The sequence below is a fragment of the Perna viridis genome, chromosome 2 (assembly GCF_037379345.1).
Source record: "Perna viridis isolate PV_CMFRI_1.1 ecotype Kerala chromosome 2, ASM3737934v1, whole genome shotgun sequence".
NCBI lineage: Eukaryota > Metazoa > Mollusca > Bivalvia > Mytilida > Mytilidae > Perna > Perna viridis.
In genome coordinates this window covers 5835033-5857808 of record NC_142446.1, presented here as the reverse complement: position 1 = coordinate 5857808, position 22776 = coordinate 5835033, and the positions used below count along the sequence as shown (strand labels likewise).

Below are 22776 nucleotides of genomic sequence, written 5' to 3'. Positions count from 1 at the left end.
CCTTTTATAGTTTGGAATCTTGTAATAAAATAAAGATCACCCAAATAATATTCAAATTATGGCATGAAAACCAAATGCTTACGGACAATGATAACATTGACAACAGTGCCTTACCATTATACAACCACAAATTTTGCGCAGTTGTGTAAAGAAAGGGCAATAACCAATACAATACAATAACATGGATAGAGTTTATCTTGATGAACATTTTTACTCTGTCAGAATTTGTCTAAGCCCTAATGCCAAATATTTGCGAAAAAACTTGTTTGACTCCTATGGTCTATCTTTAGTAACAGTGGTAAATAGTTTGTCAATAGATCTAAAATCCCCACTTTAGACTTATATATGTAACAATAAAACATTTAAAAAAATTGTATTCCAGGGACCATAACTCTATAAAAGTCATCGTACCATTAGAATAATGATTTTGAAAGCCTTATTTTCCAAGCTTCTCAATGGTATGCAACTTTAAGGTGTCATTTGTCCTGGGAATTCATAGTGAAACATTGAAAATTACTTGTTTAACATGTAAAGTAATGGAAATGTTAGAAGTGGTAAGTGAACCCTATAAGATTTTTTCGAAGAGTATGACTGATTAAAAAGCTTATCCTCCTGATAATAATGTAATTAGCTTTTTAAAGCCAACTGCTATGATTTTCATGTAATTACCAAAATCTGCAAAACAATAGTAAAAATTATCATAAAGGGGCAATAACTCTAAAGTGGTTCATTTATAGATCAACATGATATTTTCCGGGAATATACTTGAAACTGAAGACCCTAAGTAGTCATAATTTTGCTATATTTTTTTTAATATTTGCAAAAAACTGACGTCCAGAAGTTTTTGTGGAAAAAAGTTAGAAAAATGTTAATTGAAGAGGACGACGGATGTCAAGTGATGGTATAAGCTCAAATGGCCTTTGACCAAGTGAGCTGAAAATGTAAATGTTTGTCTTTCAAGGGCAATAATTCTTACAAGGAGTTATCCTACAATTTCAATCCTATTCATCCTAAGAAGACAGACAAACAGAGTGATTCAAATATACATTGTACTTTCATTTGGTGGGTACAGTAAGAATAGTGATAGGGTTTTATGTATTAGTATCATATAAAATAGATATGATTATGCAACAACAGAATTTACTTTGTAAAAATGTCAATGATAAGACAAACCTGATATACAGACTGAAAACCTGTAAGGGTTTGAAGACTACAGGCAAACATGGACATAAAACCCTCACTTGCTAAAGACGAGGTTTTATATCTCTTCATAATAGGCCATTTTCCTGCACATCTTGTAACTTGTATTGTAGTTGATTTAAATCAAAGTATTAGGGTCCACAATAGACCTTGTTCTGCCATTTTTTTTTCTATCAGAGAACTCATTTGAAGTCAACATTAACTTTTTATTTTAAAGAAGTACTAGAGAAATTTGAAAAGAAAACTACCACAGTTTATGCACAAGATTAAACAAATAAGTAATATCTGAAAAAGAATCAAAATATTTCCATTCACTCTAAAATAGTGTGCGACATACATCTATTAAATTTAACAACAGGAATATGACAAGCAATATATAATCAATATTTCATCAAGTTGAAGCTGATGTATCATTTAACCTGAATGTGCTCAGTTACACAGTAAATAAGTAAATAAAGTGATTGCAGTATATATATTAAGAATAATGAAAGTATACCTCCAACTGTTCCTAAGTTCAAATGTGTATAACCCCCACAAAAATCAGTGAATCATAAATTACAGGTTATACGCACAACTGCATATCATGTCCTAACAATCTACAAAGTTTCATAAGTATGGTGTTATATTTTCCAAGTAGTTGACCTTACAAAAGTGTGACAGACAGACAGACAGACTGCTAAAGCAAAAACAATTTGTCTTCCAAATAAAGTGGGGGAGACATAACAAGCAGTCAGAACCAAAAATATTGGAACAATAACATAATAAGGGCTTCATGTCTTCTAAATCCATGTTTAATGTAAGAAATAAGGTGTAAAATAAGCAAGTTGACATTATTTATAAGCTACCATTGTTAAATAGAACATGATTCAGTTGCTCATTAGATAGATCAATGATTCATTAACATTCAATCAATCACATTCAAAAACTTTCATTGATTCTAAAAAGTTCAGGCTGCATTTGTACAGCTATAGCAACTAAGGAAAATGACCAAAAACTAGGGTCCTGCCAGCCCAAATATTTTTTTAAAATAGAATATAATACTTTATTGACACAAGCTCACCAAAAATAAATGGTTAAGGCCCAATACAGACAACATTCATTAAACAGGAAATGATTTGTATCAGAGATGAAAATCACTAACATCTATACAATCCATCATGCTAAAGCTGGATTTTAAATTGTTCCCAGGAAGGGTTCCAAAGTTTCAGCCTACAAAAATTTATGAGAAATAAAACACGTGTACAGACAACAGAATATGTATATATAGTATTATGGCCAAATGAGGGAGGACAACTGGAGGGAGTTCTAGAGGGAGGACAACTGGAGGGAGTTCTAGAGGGAGGACAACTGGAGGGAGTTCTAGACGGAGGACAACTGGAGGGAGTTCTAGACGGAGGACAACTGGAGGGAGTTCTAGAGGGAGGACAACTGGAGGGAGTTCTTCCTAAAGTTTCAATTTAAAGCTCAAGCCTACCTATTAAAGATGTATATCTTAATGATAGTCAGAAACATTGCATTATTTATTTACAGTAAATGAATTGTTGATGTTAACAAAATAACAATTAACTATGATAAATAATTTAAATATAAATATGTGTTTGAGAAACACAAAATGGGTAAAAATATCGTCCACTCTATTTTTATTCTCTGTCACAAATTGCATCTATTATCATTTTAATTAGATAAATTAAAAAAGATCACAATCAATATTTACACTATACAATTCTGTAAAAACTAATTGGCTTTCTCAATTTATGGAAAATTCTGATGTGTCAAGCAATGCTAGAAGTTGTCTGGCAAACTTTTCTGATGCCATTCTAGAGTTAGGAGGAATGCCAACCTCTTACACTGTAGTAGTAATTAGCCATAAAGTTTGGACATTATTTGGAAAATATGTATGCGTAATGTAAGCATGCAAAACATTTGTTAACATTAACAATACAAAGTATAAAACTCTCAAACTTGTGTCAAATACTGTTATTTACTGATGTTTCTTTTTTCCTTTCTTCTGTTTTGAACTTTCAGATTGGTTTTGTCCTTTGTCTTTTAATGATTTTGACTGTTTTTTCCTTTTTTCCTTCAGTACCTTCATATCAGATTTATTAATATCATGATTAACCAGTTCAAATAGCTCCCTTTTAAAGTCTTTGTATTCCTTCATAACCCTAAAATGATACAAAGTTGATTAAAATAAAGTAACCTTAATATTAGACATTTTACCTATGAACTATAGATCATATCATTCTCAACATCATTAACCATACTAAATCATTAATATTAAAGTAATTTCATCACATTGGATGTTACAAGTCTACTCAGCTTATATGAAATATTCTAAACCATTTAAGTACCAATCCATATAAGGAATAGATAAAGGTTAAGGTGATTCATGGAACAAAATCCAACAAATAAACAATGTTATTAAGTCATATTTGAACTTAACCATAGTCCTTTCTACAGATCTATATTTTGGAGAAAGCAATGAATTCATCTCCAAATTAAATCAACCAAAAACAATAACCCTTGCAAAGTGAAAATTTCAAGTTCAATGTATATAATTTTGTTCTTAAAAGTGCAACAACAAAATGAAAAAGTAAAACTGGTTCTGTGGTCTCTGACTATTTGTGAATAAGAAATAACAGTGAAATTTGTCGGTTTTTGACATACATGACTCACCTCCTATCTGATATTTATAAAGACTGCATAACATATAATTGATTTTTTAAGCAAATGTGTAAACTTAAAAACAGAACCACAGAAAGGCATACTTAAAATTATAAGATGGATTATCTTCCTTTGCTTAAATATTACAATAATTATCCTGCTTCACATACATTTATATATAAAACATTATCTTCATATAAAATTTCAACAAATTCAATAAATACACTTGTTTCACCTTAAAGCTCTTAATGGTAAATTAAAACCCTTGCATTGTTTTATGTTTTTATAAATATGAATCTTGCTTCATGCATACATAAATGTAAAGCATTACCTTCACATAACATCATAATCAAAAGAGTTGTATTAAAAGCTGTGATTAGTATAATTTTTAATTAAGTATTCCTTCCAATAACAATGATTATCTTAAACATGCTCCATATTTTACTTATTTATAAACATCCACATAAATTTTCATAAAAATCCAGTTCAGGAAAAAGAAATTGCTTAAAACATGTCAACAAGTAAAGCCATTCACTTGGATTACTTCTTAGGAAGTATTTTTGTTGGTATCTATCTTGATATTTGATGTACAAACACCAGTTAAAATATCGTTTAACTCCATTGCAAAGTAGGTAAATGGGCAGATTGACAGAGAAGGTGATACCTATGAAGTGAGTTTTTCATACTAAATACACAGGCAGATTGACAGATGGAGTGATACCTACAACGTCAGTTTTTCATACTTAATACACGGGCAGATTGACAGAGAAGGTGATACCTACGAAGTCAGTTTTTCATACTTAATACACAGACAGATTGACAGAGAAGGTGATACCTACAAAGTCAGTTTTTCATACTTAATACACGGGCAGATTGACAGAGAAGGTGATACCTACGAAGTCAGTCTTTCATACTTAATACACGGGCAGATTGACAGAGAAGGTGATACCTACGAAGTCAGTCTTTCATACTTAATACACGGGCAGATTGACAGAGAAGGTGATACCTACAACTTCAGTTTTTCATACTTAATACACGGACAGATTGACAGAGAAGGTGATACCTACAACGTCAGTTTTTCATACTTAATACACGGGCAGATTGAGAGATGAGTTGATTCTTAGTAGATGTTATAAAAACATACACATACATTGATAAATACGGGTAGGCTTTAAGATACAGTTGACAAACATCACTTATACTTCCATCATCAGATTCTGGTATCAGGTCTGGATTATAACCAGTGTGTTTTAATTCATCAATACTACCAATACCCTGTCTATTCATTATGTCACAGGCTATCTGAAAAAGTAAAATATGTGAAATTTTACTTCCTGTTTGATATACTATGTCTGACTTTCTACAAAAATACATTAATACTTCATGTTGATCTTAATATAATTTCAGACAAATTACATACATAAATAACATTTACAACTTCCATGAAACATTATATCAAACTTTCTGTCTAAGTATGAATATATATGACAAGAAAATGTTTTTTTTCTTCTTTGTTGATTAAGATTCCCATTACAGAGCTAACGCATTACATTCAAATCAAAATATAAATCATTTATGAGTGGACTAAACACACCTTTAAATCAAATAGCTTAGTTCCATCCAAGATAACATCATAAGCTGAGAATAACAAGGCACATACTTGGGAATTAAGACCGCTAAATACCTGAAAGTACACCAAAAATATGTACATTCAATCATCATTTTTTCCTTACTTACAACATTTTCAGTCTGACAGGAAATGAAAACAGATTTCCAACTCATACCATATAGCAGGTAATTTTCATGGCTGCCAAATTATGGATTTGCTCTATGAATAAGGGTACTAAATTTCTTTGCGCCCATAGATACAGTCTATGGGAGATAACTGTGGAATATCTGGCCTTAAATTTTCACCACTCCCAGAACCTGTCGAATACAATGAAACTTATAACCTATACAGTACCGCAGAAAGGACTGGTCATCTTGTGCAAAAAGCTTTCAACTAAAACAACAACTTTGACAACTAAATAAAACTAAATAAAGCAAGTGAAAATATCTAAATAAAAACATTCTTTTCAAAGTTAAATGCCACAGATTTTTAAAGGGCTTATCTAGCTTATGACTTCATCCTCTCATGTGTTACACCTGCCTCATATTATACCTTGAAGGGTCCGTCACCGTAATTAAAAAAATCAGCAAGCTGCCCTTCCTTCATTAATTCAGTATGGCCATCGACATCAAAGAAATAAGACTTGTCTTCAGTAATCACAGCAATTTTGTGGATAGATTCTTGTGATGCTACAAACCATACAGCAACTACTTGTAGTGTCTTCAGGAAGTCAACAGAACTAATACAACTGTCAATATCTTGTATTTTGATTAAATCCACATCTACAAATATAAATATAAATACAGATTAAATCTGCAGCTACAGATATGAAATAGCAATACAAATCATATTCACAGCAACAAATGTAAAATAAATATACCAATTATATCCACACCTACAAATGTAAAACATCTACCAGTATACAGATTAAATCTACAGCTACAGATGTAAAACATCTACCAGTATACAGATTAAATCTACAGCTAGAGATGTAAAACATCTATACAGATTATATCTACAGCTACAGATGTGAAACATCTATACAGATTATAGTCACAGCTATAAATGTAAAACATCTATACAGATTATAGTCACAGCTACAAATGTAAACATCTATAAATTGTATCCACAGGTCAAATCCGCAAGGCATCCATAAAGATTATCCTAACAGACAAAAGTGTAGAACATCTAAACTAGTACGTCAAATGTTTGAAAAACCATTGAAATCTTTCTCCTTGTAATGTAATAGTACACTTAAAGACCTTTCCTTTGGTGTATAACCAACAATTTCATTTTTGCACTTGTTGACCTTGTCAAATACATTTGACAATGTTTCCACTATGATATTTGTAATGTACACTTAATAACCTACTTTCTATGAACTTAAACATTTTATACTTATTAACCCCTAATCAGATTCTTTTTCAGTAAAATGAAATTAATATGTGTATTGTGCACATTAAGACCTTTCATTTGATATGCCACCATACAATCATATAAAACATGTCAATTTTTGCACTCATTTGACCCCACCCAACCCAACCCATTTTTGGGGAACAAAACATTGATATTTTCGATATACGATGCACACTTTAAACTTTTCATTTGATATGCCACAACCCTACCTTTGTAGAACTTTTTATATTTGCACTTACCGTAATTGACCTACCCTTTCAACATGTATAGAATCTTCAAAATGATGTATATTACATGATCCTGTTCTACGAACTTGAAAAAGTGATGCAATATCAATTCTATAAATAAGAACTTATGAAATATATTCAAAACCATTGTAAAATATGAAAATTTCAAGCCATTGTAATTTTGTTTTTTTATGACTATTGGTCCTTGGTATTGTATCAAATGAATAGATCTTTCATTCTGTATAAAAGTCATGTGGGATTTAAAATACATGCCCTTGCTCTTAAAAACTAAAACTTCAATAGATCCAAAATAAGACGAGATATTTCAAATCTGTAAACTGTATTATCATCAGTACAACATGTACAACTGCTGTGGTCAAATTCATTGCTCATTTTGGGCAAAATGAATGATTGAAATATGATGGAATTCCAAACTCCTGAACTGGAAGTCATAGAAAAATAGGACTACCACCATTCAACTCAAAATCATTTGACCTTGAAAAAGGTTACAATATAGTCATGTCAAAGTCACAAAAACAACTCTTTGAAACATCTGAATTGCCATTGCTTTTGAACAGACAGTTCTTAACCTGAGCTCAAAGTGTAGAACTCATTGGGAGGGTAATTTCATATGCTGCATGTACACACTTATCTCTTATTGTTTTTTTAATATCAATGCCTAAAGTTTGCTGTGAGAAAGCTTTTTTGCACTCAATGACCTTTGATTTTGAGTGCAAATAAAAAGTCACATGGACCAAGGTTATTAATGAAGGTCCTAAGACTACGACATCTGGTTCTCGAAATATGAATTTTCAAAAATGAATTATAATATTTCAAGGGATAGAACTCCTGTAATGTTGGTAAGAAATTTCTTGTTTATATTTATTCATAATGTAACATGTTCCAGTACATATAATAGTTTTCAGATTGGTTTTATCTATAATGGTTTTGAAGATATTGGCAATTAAAAGAAATTGTTTCAAAGGGAAACACCTCTTTATAAGAAGATAATGAAATCCTTAGCAGGGTCATCTACTTATAGAACTTGATGACCTCTAGAAGTTGACTAAGTAAGGTCAAGCTATCTTTTAAAATGAAGAGGGTGACCAAGTTGAAAAAAAAACAATAAAGGGGAGATAAATTTTATTGATAGGAAAAGTTTATTGTTGATCTGATTTTTCAACAGTAAACTTTTCCTATCAATTCTAATGATAACACCTATTTTCCCCTTTTAATCCCTTATTTCCAAAAGGGGTGGGCAAAAACTATAGAGGCCTCCGCTATGTTCCTAGGAACATTGTGTTAAAATCTCAAAAAGATTGGTTAAGTTTTACTCAAATTATCATAAATAAACTTAATTAACAGATGCCAACAATGACAAGGACAGGGTGATACCATTATATGACCAAAAAAATATTTGCAGTTGTATAAAAAGTTTTAAAAATAAGTAACAGACTACAAAGGTCAAAGAAAAAATTTGTGTATAAGTACAAGCAGGGTTTTTTCCAGGATTTTGAAAGCTTTAGTCACTTTCGTGTGAGAAAATGAGGATCATTTTAATGGTATATTTTGTATGGTATGGTAGTATTTATATCTGACATAAGATATTTCAGAATAATCTGTTATTTACAGCACTGCTTTAACACATGACATAAGAGATTCTATTTTTAGCACATTTTTCAACTGTGTTTTTGGGATCAAGACCGAGTTAATGACAAATTTATGTCATTAGTTTTCAGTTATATTTAGTATTGGTCCCTGAGGAATTAATAGATAGCATATATATTTTTTTCCCAGCAGTAATGAATAGTTACTGGCATTTGAACTTTCACACTTCAGTGGTCAAGAGATCGACATTTACTCCATGTGCCTGATTAGTGTAATTGGCGATTTGGTGATTGTTTACACAAAATTTTGACACCTGTTGAGAGTTGTAATGAGGTTGGGGTAATAAAACTGTCACTTTCGCCACTTGAACCAATGTTGGGCTTACAGCTCTTTAATGTTTTTAGTACTTTCAAAGATTTCAGGTGACGAAATGAGACTAGATTTTTTTTGTCATTCTGAAAAGTCTTTCGTCATTGGCGAAAATGACGAGCGTTAGAAAAATCACTGAGTGCAAGGGCTGTTAAATTAAGTTTTAAGGAAAGAAGCCATTTTTTATATTGAAAGTTTGTTCCATATACTGATTATGTTTATATTAATGCACTACATGTCATAATTATTACACTCACCACTTTCTATTTTCACATCATTAGCATCATGGAAAATATCTTGCTCCTCATCATCATCACAGTTTTCAAGTAAGCCTTCTTCCAAGTAACAATTTTCATTCTTCCTTGTACTTGCTTCCAACTCCATCTGTTCCTCGAATAAACTACTAGCATCCTCTATAGCATTATCATCAACCTCAGACTTCTCCCTCTTACACTTAGTTTGTCCATCTGTACCTATTTAAGATATAAATATGTACTGAAAAGTAACATAGGCAGGAAAACTTTTAAATGAGAAAAACACTTCTTGTTAAACAACTTCCATATCATCTACAGGATAAATAAGAACTCAAACAGACACTCTAAACACAAAATCCAACATCTTTATAGTGAAATAAATTAGAGTGAAATTATTAGGCATTTTTAACTAAATTTCAAAGTCAACATGAAGAAACTGAAACATTGTGAGCCTGTTTTTATTATCTCCTATCAGCAACATCTCCATAGTCAACCATTTCATCTCAATGTATTTCTCAATATGTAAAAATCCAAAAGTTGTCTAACCATTATATAAAGTTACATCAAAATCTATCAAATTGTTCAGAGGAATTGTGCATATTAAGTTTGAAGTTTGTAGACATGTAAGTTATATTACCTTCCTTTGAAAGTGTCTGAACAAACCATTATAAAAAAAGTTCCCTAAAAATCATTTTTTTTGTAGGCATTAGTAATTACAAAAAATATATACTGTCTGTTCTTTTCTCGATATCCGGTGTTTCATCTTCTCTCTTCTTTCTGTTTTTCTTCTTTTTACTTTTAGTTGCAGGTATTAACCCTTCCCCACCTATAGGTACATTAGGCATGATGGTATCTTTATCAACTAGAAGTTCTTTTCCTGAAACAGTATAGTATTTCATATTAGTTATTGTGAGTACTTTAACTGGCAGTTTTTGCTAACTTTTCTGTTATATTCTATAATTGTGTCTATTATAATTTATGGTGATTAAGTACATATCTGGTTGTCATTATACTTCCCTGGTAACCAAATTTTAGTTTTTAGTTATATTTCACTCAATGGTTTAAATATCTCTTAAGCTCCTCTTAGTGATTATATTTCTGCTCACTGTTTATACATCCCAATTTTGCCATGAACAAATTATTCACATTTGTCCAAAAAGCACTAAATATTTTATTCCAAACTCAAGTTGTTGTTGTAGCATCAAACTTTTATTTATTAATAAATGAAGGGTAATAACAAAATTACCGACCCCAAAAAAACGCAAGGCAGTAGTCAAAAGGAAAGTCCATATAACAAATGGCAATATCAAGGTTAAAAAAACGGAAAGTTGGAAACCACCGCAATAGTCCTGACTTGGTACAGGCATTTCAAAATGAAAGGGGAGTTAAACCAGGTTTTATAGCACGCTAAACCACTGGCTTCCATTACAGCTCAGTATTTCCACTAAATGCAGTCAAATCTGTGAACACAGGTAAACAAGGGTCATGTACATCCTTGGTAGGCTTATTAACTTGTCTTCTAGATGTTAGTTAAACAGAAGAAAATCTAAATGAGTTTTTACATATGGTTTCAAAAACAATATTGCATGGCCTCTTCCTTAACAGAGTCATCTGAGCAGCATCAAAATATAGATTGTTTGTACTGGGTAATGGTCATCAACAACCCTACAAAGTTTCTACACACTGGCATGTCTAGTTTCACAAAGCGAAAGGTGATCATTTGTAGAGGGTTACTAATACACCATTCTTGCCATATTAATTAAAATTTTGCCAAATATGCAACAAAAACACCCCCTAAAATATATTTTCCTATAGGGTTTCAATGACAATGTATGAGCAACTTAAAGAGGCACCTGAGCAGATTCAGGTGTTTTGTTTGTAGGGGTCAAAGTAGTCAATAATCCTATTAAGTTTAAGCACATTGGCATATGCAGTTCTTTGAGAATTGGCCAATCAGAAGATAAGAAGGCCGTCAATCAAACAAGAAATTAAAGTGGACCAAGTTTGGTTAAAATATGTCAAAGACTTTCATGGTTTTCAAGGAAATTAAGCAAAATGTTAAAAGTTTACAAACCCAGACTGTGGAGAAATGACTGAAACTCACTTGACTCTTTGATTCTGTCTAAAATTTTCCCTAAGATTAAAATAGTTTTCTTTATCACTTATATACATTCTGCCATTTGCTTATAATTTAACTTGATTTATAACAATGTCATAGGAAATAACACTGTTTGTGGCAGTTTACAATTATAAAGCACAAAATAAAATCTTCATCATTTGTTAAATCTAACTTACTGGGAAATCTCTGTATAACAGAACTAAAATATGTTGGTGGAATAATACCATTATCATTTCCTTCACACAATATAACATTATTAGCTGACCTATAAAATTGGAATCCATCTGGAAAAAAAGTTAATCATTAATATTTTATGAGAAAATATCCTGTTAATCATATTAGAAGCTTGTTGCACAGAATACATATTTTACTTCTTTATCTTATTTGGTTACTTGATGTAAGGAGGTTTATCATCAATTGAAGTAAGTGACAGATTAAGAATGTTCATATTTTATAAATGTTCATTATTTAAATAATCAAAATTCTTCTAATTGGCACCATGAGAAAACTTATTAATTCACAAGATAAATTATAAATATGTACCAGTTAATGCTATAAATGAGAAGTAATTTCAACAGTACAGTCTCAGAGACTTCCATTGTTCAACAGTACACTCTCAGAGACTTCCATAGTTCAACAGTACATTCTCAGAGACTTCCATTGTTCAACAGTACACTCTCAAAGACTTCCATTGTTCAACAGTACACTCTCAATGACTTCCATTGCTCAACAGTACACTCTCACAGACTTCTATTGTTCAACAGTACACTCTCAGAGACTTCCACTGTTCAACAGTACACTCTCAGAGACTTCCATTGTTCAACAGTACACTCTCAAAGACTTCCATTTTTCACTAATTATAAGTAGCATACACATGGATATGGAAAACTTGGAAAGAAAACAATAACTTACCTGCTAATGCTTTTTCAAGGTTAATAAAAATCATGATTTCACAGGTCTTTCTCATTCCTATAAAATATAACAGGTTGTAATATATACAGCAAATTATGAAGTAACCAAGCAAGAGACCACATTAAAAGATTGATGTAGGATAAAAATAAAATTCTTTGCAGAGACCAGCTTGATATGACTGAAAAGGCGGTCCGTCTAAACACAGCAAAGACCGGTCTTAGTGCACTAAGATGACATTTTTTTTTAAGTAAAAGTACTACCATTGGATTGGTAATTTAAAATCACATGCAATACACTGAATTTAGTGTAAAAACTGGCATTGAATAGTTAGGTTCGTTGTCTTTTGTGCTAAAATTCCTGGCACGTGCCGACAATCCTATGTGTTGTAACAGACCATGACTAAATAGATACCGACTAAATAAACATTGTTGTGGTTAACAGTTTGGAATTATTTTAAGAGTGGAATTAATGAGTGATTAGAGTGTTTGAAAAATAATGTTAATTGAATAAGTCAAAGGGGCTTAAATGAAAGTAATCATATTAGATAGATTAAATGTTTTGCTTAATTGAGCTTAAATAATGTTTTTTTTTGTAACAAATAAAGAATGCTGACTTACAGATTAAAACGCACACTCGTACCATGATCCATCAAGATACTTAACAATCTTTCAAAATACAATTTGAAGTACATAATAATTTGAACCAATAGTTAAAAATTCTGCACTTTCTAGTATACAACAACGGCATTCTGCCTAGCTCATAGAAAACTGTGACATTATTCGTAGAGCCTTTTACTTTCAAAATAGTTTTACAATATTTCAAAGGTATTATCTCTGTCTGTCAAATCATTCAAACTTTCATTCTTCAATCTAAATCGATAAAAAGACTACTAGTAGTCTCGAAAAGCAGCTTCTGTAACTAAACGAAAACCAAGGTCTCCATATTGCAGTTTTCAAACTAGAACCAACAAAACTATGGTGCGTTTATATCGTACTTTGTTAATAAATGAAGACATTGTTTCCAATTTTTTTTGGCATTTCATATGCATTTATTTTTATTGCTGAAATTGAATAAATTTTCCATGCATTATATTTTTAACGTCAAAGAATAATGAAACCATGTATAAAAAATGAACATAATTAACATTTTAAACAAGATTATCACTAATAAACAAAATCACAGGACTCAAGCTTGATTGGTCATTACTGTACGCATCATTGACTCTAATTAACGATTAATGGACATCAAAGAGCCAAGGTCATGGTCTGTCACTCATGTGATTGCCGGCACATGCCGGGGAAATTGCACAAAAGACTAAATAATGAATGATTTAATGACTTTTATTGTGTTAAATTCAGTACAATAGATGCATTTTAAAATTACCTTTCCAATGGTAGTACTTTTACTTCGGAAAGATGTTATCTTATTGGTCTTAGTGCACTAAGACCTGTCTTCGCAGTGTTTAGACATACCCCTGCAGAGGCTGAACCCTGAACAGTTTGAACAAGTATGCACACACCATTCAAGTTTGATACAGCTCTGAATTACGATTGCAATTAAATATTTGACACATGAAAAGAATTAAATCAGAATTACAGTGGCCCCTTTTTGGCCTTATTCTTCAATAAACACAACCCCCAAAATCAATCCCAGCCTTCTCTCTGGGGTATGGCAACTTTTGGACACAGTAAAGTTTGAATTTCTAGATACTGACTACTTACTGTTAATGTGAATTTACTAATTAATTGTATGTTTTTGAACTAAAAAACATTTGTGGATTAAAATAAATAATATAATGTAGTACTTAAGCCTGCATGTGCCACTACCAAATGAAGCACTAGTAAGTCTATGATGAACAAAGATCTTAACTCCCTACCCTGAGTTAGATTCCCCAATCAACTCATTCTGATAGCCAAACATGAGGTACCATACTGATTGTCTTGGTCATAGTTATACAATAGACCTACCACTTAAAGACACCGTTCTCCCAATGGGTTAACTAATAGACCTACCACTTATGACACCGTTTTCCCCTAGGGTTATATAATAGACATACCACTTATGACAACGTCCTCCCCTAGGGTTATTTAATGGACATACCACTTCAGACAACATTCTCCACAAAGGTTATATAATAAACCTACCACTTATGACACCATTCTCCCCTGGTTCTCCAACTGCAAAGTGTATGTGGTTTCTTCCCATTCTGCTTAAACCCTGAAATAATATACATATCCAGATGACATTTTAATCCAGCTAAAATTCAATTCCATTCTACTACTTTGTCTTATACTAAAAACTGGGCAGTTTCATTTTCAGTTTTTGCAATAATATCAGTAATGCAAAAATAAAACTGTCAAAAATATTTTGTCAATGAAGATAATAACATAACATCTTTATTAATAAGACAGAAGTGGAATGATCATGTAAACAGTAAAAAGAAAGAAACAGGAAAATCTCCTGGTTTACAATTATCATGTATTAATTTTATCCTGTCATTCTTCAGCAAGTACAAGGTGTCAAATACAGCTGTACATGCGTATTTCCTAAACCTGGCCACAGTTTGTTACAGCTGTACATGCATATTTCCTAAACCTGCCCACAGTTTGTTACAGCTGTACATGCATATTTCCTAAACCTGCCCACAGTTTGTTACAGCTGTACATGCATATTTCCTAAACCTGCCCACAGTTTGTGACCTGTTGTACATGCATATTTCCTAAACCTGCCCACAGTTTGTTACAGCTGTACATGCATATTTCCTAAACCTGCCCACAGTTTGTTACAGCTGTACATGCGTATTTCCTAAACCTGCCCACAGTTTGTTACAGCTGTACATGCTTATTTCCTAAACCTGCCCACAGTTTGTGACCTGTTGTACATGCATATTTCCTAAATCTGCCCACAGTTTGTGACCTGTTGTACTAATATTGTATGTTTCATTTTTACTTTAGATTTTATTTAAATTCAATTATAAAGTATGCATAATAAGAAATACATTTGTACATAGCCACATGTACTGAAAAGTAACTAGTAGTTACCATAGATATTTAATTACATCACACTATCAGGGCATAATAAGAAAAAAAAATGGTTGGCATGGCCCCACTTGATACGACCAAAGAGGTCCAACCCTGAATAGTTAGTTAAAGTATGGACCCCTTTTTGCCCCCTGGTTCCTAAATGGCTAAAGTCTAAACCCAAAATTTCATTCCAGCCTTCCCTTTGTAGCATGACACCTTGTGGTACCATTTCATAGAGATCCATTCACTTGTAGTCAAGTTATTGTCCAGACAACATGAAAATGCTTGTTTCTGGTCCCTTTCCCCTCCTTTATTCCTAATCAGTTTAAGTCAAAAGCACCAAATCAATCCCAGTCTTCCTGTTGTGGTATTGAAATTTGTTGTACAATTTTTATAAAAATCTATACATTTATATTTAAGTAATTGTCCAGACTGAGACAGCATATGTCTACTGATGAGGACAGTATGCTACCATTATATGACCACATACAAAGAGATTCAAGCAGATTCCTATTTCTGTATTTAAAATCATACATTTTTCCTTTTAAAACAGCAGAGTAAATGCAACATTAGCATATAATAAAGTATGCAGACTGTATTCAGACATTTATGAAGAAAATGCTCAGCATAGCTTGGCCCCAGTGCCACAAAACTTAAAAAATTACTTCAGTCTAAGAAAATTCTTAACTGCTTGTGATGTCATCAAAAACTTTGATTGGAGTTACCACAGAATTAAGAATATTTTCAGACTTAAGTATTTTTTTAACTTTTGTGGCACTGGGGCCTGGTATCTTCTCTTGTACCTAATCCACATAAAATATTACCGTATTTTTTATTTTATTCCAGGAATCTGAATATGTTCCATGTACCACCATAGGAACTTCATCTTTCGATTCAATCTTAGTCAGCTGTAAATCTTTAACCTTAAATATATCAAACAAACTTATTTAACTGAGACAAAAAATATTAGGATTACAGTTCACTATTGAATATAAGAAATAAAGCAGACATACAGCCCAAACAGTAAAACTTAATCCAATTAACACCTACAGTGGTCTTCACAGTTCACCATTTCAGTTCACAGGCCCAAAATAAATTTTTCAGCAATATTTGCACAGGACTGTTGGTCTGCTGAAAAATGTCCTCCTCATCAATATTTTTTCTTTTTTCTAACTTTATACTATTCTTTTTCAATCACTGTTTTTCCAAATTTATTGCACACCATATACATAGGTGTTAACTATCAAAAATTCTAAAGAGAGACATTTCCCTCTAAAACAGGAGATTTGTTGAGGTTTCATTTATGCGATATGTTTTATGTTTAGCAACAATGGGAGATTGTTGAATTTTTCATGAAGTATTGGGAGGCTCCCACTGAAAGCTAGAGACTCAACACCTATGCATATATGGGTGTTTATTCACCCATTCTCGACAGGAGCCTTTCAATATTTCATTGAATTGCTTAGATTTGCCTTATTTGAAACTTACTTCTATTGTATGGCCTTGGTTTGCCCGAATTTTCAATTTCCCAGTCCCTTCTTCTTTCTCCATATAAAATCTTTGTTTGTCGTTATTCTTTACAACATTCTCGACATCTTCTAAGGTGTAGTCTCTTAAATTTCTTTGTCGATCTAAAATCTCCTCAACATAAAGAAATCCTCCTGAAAAAGCAACCATGTTTAGGCATCATTGAAAAATAAAGTTTCAAAGGGGCAGACTTTACAATTAAAAGTGGATTTAGATCAAATCAAACCAGGAAAATAGTAAATACAAATAGGTGGGCAAAGATAAAAAGAGAACCTAAAAAAGAGGAAAAATGGAATGATTAGATAAGGTAAATATGAAATGATTGTAGGGAAGTGGTGTGATTATATATTAATTGATTGATTATTGGGGTTTTACGCCCAAGCAGTAATATTTCAGCTATACTCAGGCGACATGATTATAGACAAGATTTATATAGTAGGATTGATTGTAGAGAAGTGGTATGACCTAAGAAGATTTAATGGTAGGATTGATTGTAGAGAAGTGGTGTGACCTAACAAGATTTAATGGTAGGATTGATTGTAGAGAAGTGGCGTGATTAGACAAGGTTTATATGGTAGATTGTAGGAAAGTGGTGTAATTAGACTAAACGAGGTTTATATGGTAAGATTATGGTAAGATTAACTGTAGGGAAGTGGTGTAATTAGAAAGGTTTATATGGAAAGATTGATTGTAGAGAAATGGTGTGATTAGACAAGATATATAAGGAAGGATTAATTGTAGGGAAGTGGTGTGACTGGACAAGGTATATATGGTAGGATTGATTGTAGGGAAGTGTTGTGATTAGACAATGTTTATATGGTAGGATTGATTGCAGGGAAGTGTTGTGATTAGACAATGTTTATATGGTAGGATTGATTGTGGGGAAGTGTTGTGATTAGACAATGTATATATGGAAGGATTGATTGTGGGGAAGTGTTGTGATTAGACAAGGTATATATGGAAGGATTGATTGTGGGGAAGTGTTGTGATTAGACAATGTTAATATGGTAGGGTTGATTGTGGGGAAGTGTTGTGATAAGACAAGGTTTATATAGAAGGATTGATTGCAGGGAAGTGGTGTGACTGGACAAGGTATATATGGTAGGATTGATTGCAGGGAAGTGTTGTGATTAGACAATGTTTATATGGTAGGATTGATTGTAGGGAAGTGTTGTGATAAGACAAGGTTTATATGGTAGGATTGATTGTAGGGAAGTGGTGTGACTGGACAAGGTATATATGGTAGGATTGATTGCAGGGAAGTGTTGTGATTAGACAATGTTTATATGGTAGGATTGATTGTAGGGAAGTGTTGTGATAAGACAAGGTTTATATGGTAGGATTGATTGTAGGGAAGTGTTGTGATAAGACAAGGTTTATATGGAAGGATTGATTGCAGGGAAGTGGTGTGACTGGACAAGGTATATATGGAAGGATTGATTGTGGGGAAGTGTTGTGATTAGACAATGTTTATATGGTAGGATTGATTGTAGGGAAGTGTTGTGATTAGACAAGGTATATATGGAAGGATTGATTGCAGGGAAGTGTTGTGATAAGACAAGGTTTATATGGTAGGATTGATTGTAGGGAAGTGTTGTGATAAGACAAGGTTTATATGGAAGGATTGATTGCAGGGAAGTGGTGTGACTGGACAATGTTTATATGGAAGGATTGATTGCAGGGAAGTGTTGTGATAAGACAAGGTTTATATGGAAGGATTGATTGTGGGGAAGTGTTGTGATTAGACAATGTTTATATGGTAGGATTGATTGTAGGGAAGTGTTGTGATTAGACAAGGTATATATGGAAGGATTGATTGCAGGGAAGTGTTGTGATAAGACAAGGTTTATATGGTAGGATTGATTGTAGGGAAGTGTTGTGATAAGACAAGGTTTATATGGAAGGATTGATTGCAGGGAAGTGGTGTGACTGGACAAGGTATATATGGAAGGATTGATTGTGGGGAAGTGTTGTGATTAGACAATGTTTATATGGAAGGATTGATTGCAGGGAAGTGTTGTGATTAGACAATGTTTATATGGAAGGATTGATTGCAGGGAAGTGTTGTGATAAGACAAGGTTTATATGGTAGGATTGATTGTAGGGAAGTGGTGTGATAAAACTAGGTTTATATGGTAGATTGTAGGGAAGTGGTGTAGTAAGAAAAGGCTTACATGGAAGTATTGATTGTAGGGAAGTTGTGTGATTAGACAAGGTATATATGGTAGGGTTGATTGTAGAGAAGTGGTGTGATAAGACAAGGTTTATATGGTAGATTGTAGGGAAGTGGTGTGATTAGACAAGGTATATATGGTAGGATTGACTGTAGGGAAGTGATGGTTTTTATAAGGTGGATTTACCCTTTGGAGTTAATAGGGTTAAAATAGGTGGAGAGGACATGGGATGAAAAAAATATACTTATATGAACAATATTTATGAAGTAATTGACAGTCTTATTATTTAATATTAAATTTAATTTTCCCCTTTTAATAGTGCCTACTCCATACATCACCTTTAAGAATATACTACTCACTGGATCCAAAACTGTCAATTTTTTTTTCTGAGCAGCACAAGGTAGTTCCTTTTTTGAGCCAAGATTGGTAAAAACGAAGTTGGCTTATTTTTTTTTTCTTCACTTGATTACCTAATTTAAAGATCTTGGTTTGTGATTTGTATATTGCAAGTGCATAGTTCCTGAAGCAAACATTACATCTATTAGATGGGTTTAATTTGTTACCAATTAGTACCTAGTCAGTGAAGATGACAAATATTTTGTTTTGTTATATGAAATGATAATTTCATCTTAACTTCATATTTTTCACTGAAATAAATCAAAAATATAGTAGCAAAACTGTACCCTGAGTTTTTAATATCCATTTTAAAAACAAGTATAAAAAAATCAATATACATAAAATTAATTCACAATTAATGGTATGTAAAATATTCATGTTTAAAGAGAAATGCAACAAAAATCAGTGAAATATATGAATCTTTCAGGGAACATATAACTTATATAGCAATGGTCAGCAATTTGATGGATTATTTTGAGGGGTCGATAGCAATATGTTAATGATCAATGAGGAATAAGATAAATTGTTAAATGGATTAATTTGGGTACTGAATTTCTTGAAAACCCACATCATTTTCTTGTTTTCCTCCTGATAATAAAGTACTTTGTATGCATTTTTTATCATTCACTTAACAGTTGTCATGTAACTATCAATGAGACATTTTGTAATAAACAAATATTTGGTGTCAAATTTATAAGTTTTCAAAATGAGCCCTAAAAATAAGAAATCACCTGGCATCATTTTATATCCGGCCTTCTCAGCTCCATGTCTTAAAATAAATGATAGTGCTTTGGACAACTTGAAATCAGATTTTTCACCCTGAAAATAATAATAATAAATTAGGAATGTAGTAAAAAAATACTCATCAAGCACAGTTGTAAATAAAATTATCAGACCTTTAAAATAAGGGCCAAGTTAGGAGGACAGAATTAAAGGGGCTTAATTTATTTCTAGTTCGCCTTACACAGTTGGAATGTCACTACAGAATATTATTAGAGAGCCTGATTCACTGACCTGATAGAAAAAAGTCTTTTTTTAGCCTTTCAAAGGCAACAACTCCAATGATGAGCTGCTATTCAACTTGGACCCTATCATACTTTCCCCATAAGTATAACTCCATCAAATTGAAAGTTTCCTTAAATCTATTTTGGTTTTCAAGCTATAAGCTAAAGTCAACAAAAATCATCATTTTAAGAACAATAATAATAACGATATCAAAGTTCAAGGTCAATGCTCACAAACCATGGTATACAACACATCTACTAGAGCTGATCTACCCTCATACTTAATATCAAAAGCACACACCAAATAATATAAAAAAAATCACAGCCTGGACACAAATCTGTCATGCAAAAATCATTAATTTAACCTTAAGGTCAAAGGTCACCAACCATGGTACAGGTCACAATGTATTAAGCTTGTCTACCTAGTCCAGACAATTTGTCACAGACAAATAAACTGATCACTCTATATACAAATGTAGAGAGTCCACCACTTTTTGTGGGACTTGTAATTAAGATCATAACATAAATTGATAAGATAACAACCAGAAAAATTACCAGTAAGTAATGTTTAGCCTTTCATGGGCAATAATTCTATTTAACAATTAGTTGTCATACAACTTGGACCTAAAGGATTTATCTAGGCCTTGTCATAAGGATCATTCCATCCACTGAAAATTTTTGTCTGTCTGTTAATTATAAGCTAAAACCACAAAAAATCATCATTTCTTGCCAATACTCTTCTCACAATGTAGACCATTGGAGAACTTTTATAGGCCTTATCAACAACTAAAAGTTTTTACTAAACAGTTATTATAACTACAAAATTTGTGACTTTTTGCCATTCAAGGTCAATAACTCTAAGAAGTATTAATAACAAAACCTCAACCCCACTGTAGGCCCTACTATAAGGATTATTTCAATATTGACAGTTTCTTTCTGTCTTTTATGGTTATTACTGGTAAGTTAATACATATAGCTTAAAACCATAAACATCACCATTTTTGGACATTCAAGGGCAATAACTTAATTTAACAGAATCTACAAATAAAGAAACAATAATTACCCATGTGCTATCACCTCTCCTTCTATCAAATGACCCTTCATCTTTGTAGTTCTGATACTGTCTACCATTTGACTCGCTTCTATTGGAGTAAGTATATTGATCATGATCTCTATAATTGCCGTGTTGATCTCTGTTGTATTTACTATGTCTATACTGTCCATCATCATACTCATTTCTACTGGAGTCAGCATACTGATTAAACCCTTTGTTATCATTCTGTCTACCTCTGTTGTGTCTATCCTGTCTGTATGGTTTACTATAGTGCCTGTGCTGTTGATCAGTATGTGAATTCATTGCTGGTGTACTCTGAATCTGCTTTTGTTGAAGACTTCTATCGGGACTTGGATCTCTATGGTGGTCTTCAAACTGTTTTCCCTTCGGTCTAGCTCTGTCTTGTCGGTCTGGACTCTCATCTCTAGCATGATCCTTATAGTTTTTATCTCTAGGTCTTGCTCTACTGTAATTCTGTTCCACCCTTTTCTTATTCAAATTTTGTCTCGTATCATGGGGAGATTTTTTATCTGAAAAATCTCTTTGGTTATACGCTTGGTCAAAATTACCATGACCACCAATATTTCCATGATATTGAGATTGATTATTATACGCCATGACTATATATCTCGAATAGAAAATGTTTCTGTGCAAAGAGTAAAGACGCCACGTCGTAAGTTATCCTGTGAAAAAATGGATTTATGGAAAATTCGAAACGGGACTTCCACAGCTACTTTCACTTTCACTTTTAATTTGATGAAAAAAAATATGTATCTTCCTTCACGAAATGTAATTACCGTTGATGGTGGTATGCGATTACTGTTGTTTGCTCTGTTCTATGATAAATATTTTCAATCTTGGTGATAGTTACGCTCTTGGAAAGACAGTTTAATATTGCAACACCAGGGGATATCACAGGGAAAGGGGAAGGAAACAAAGAAATATACTGCAAGAAAATGGTGATTATTTCCTCTCGGAAAAGCTTTGGGTTCTTTAAAAATGCCCGATAAATATATGAAGTAACGCTGTGTTCTCGCTAACGAGATGTTCATTTCATTGGCTGTAAACTTAGCCGAAACTTAACGAATATTGTAATTAGCCACGTGCATAACAGCTTCGGGTTTTTTTTTTTAGGTTAAACCTCTAGATTCGGCATCCTTTATATACCGGTAATAATTTACAAATAATATTCAAACCGTAGACATTTATTTGAAAATTTA

General features: G+C 32.5%; 1 protein-coding gene across 1 annotated transcript; it reads right to left on the bottom strand.

The window, feature by feature from the left end:
* Window positions 1–1385: 1385 nt before the first annotated feature.
* LOC148623450 (uncharacterized) lies at window positions 1386–22551 on the bottom strand. Its single transcript, XM_088565244.1, has 13 exons — window positions 21566–22551; window positions 20230–20317; window positions 16890–17062; window positions 16226–16324; window positions 14523–14595; window positions 12379–12435; window positions 11643–11750; window positions 10078–10224; window positions 9351–9566; window positions 6026–6255; window positions 5459–5548; window positions 5015–5166; window positions 1386–3365 (listed from the first exon to the last, which is right to left on the bottom strand). Exons 1-13 carry the CDS (start codon window positions 22172–22174, stop codon window positions 3182–3184), a joined length of 2226 nt encoding a protein of 741 aa, XP_088421370.1. The 5' UTR covers window positions 22175–22551; the 3' UTR covers window positions 1386–3181.
* Window positions 22552–22776: the final 225 nt, after the last annotated feature.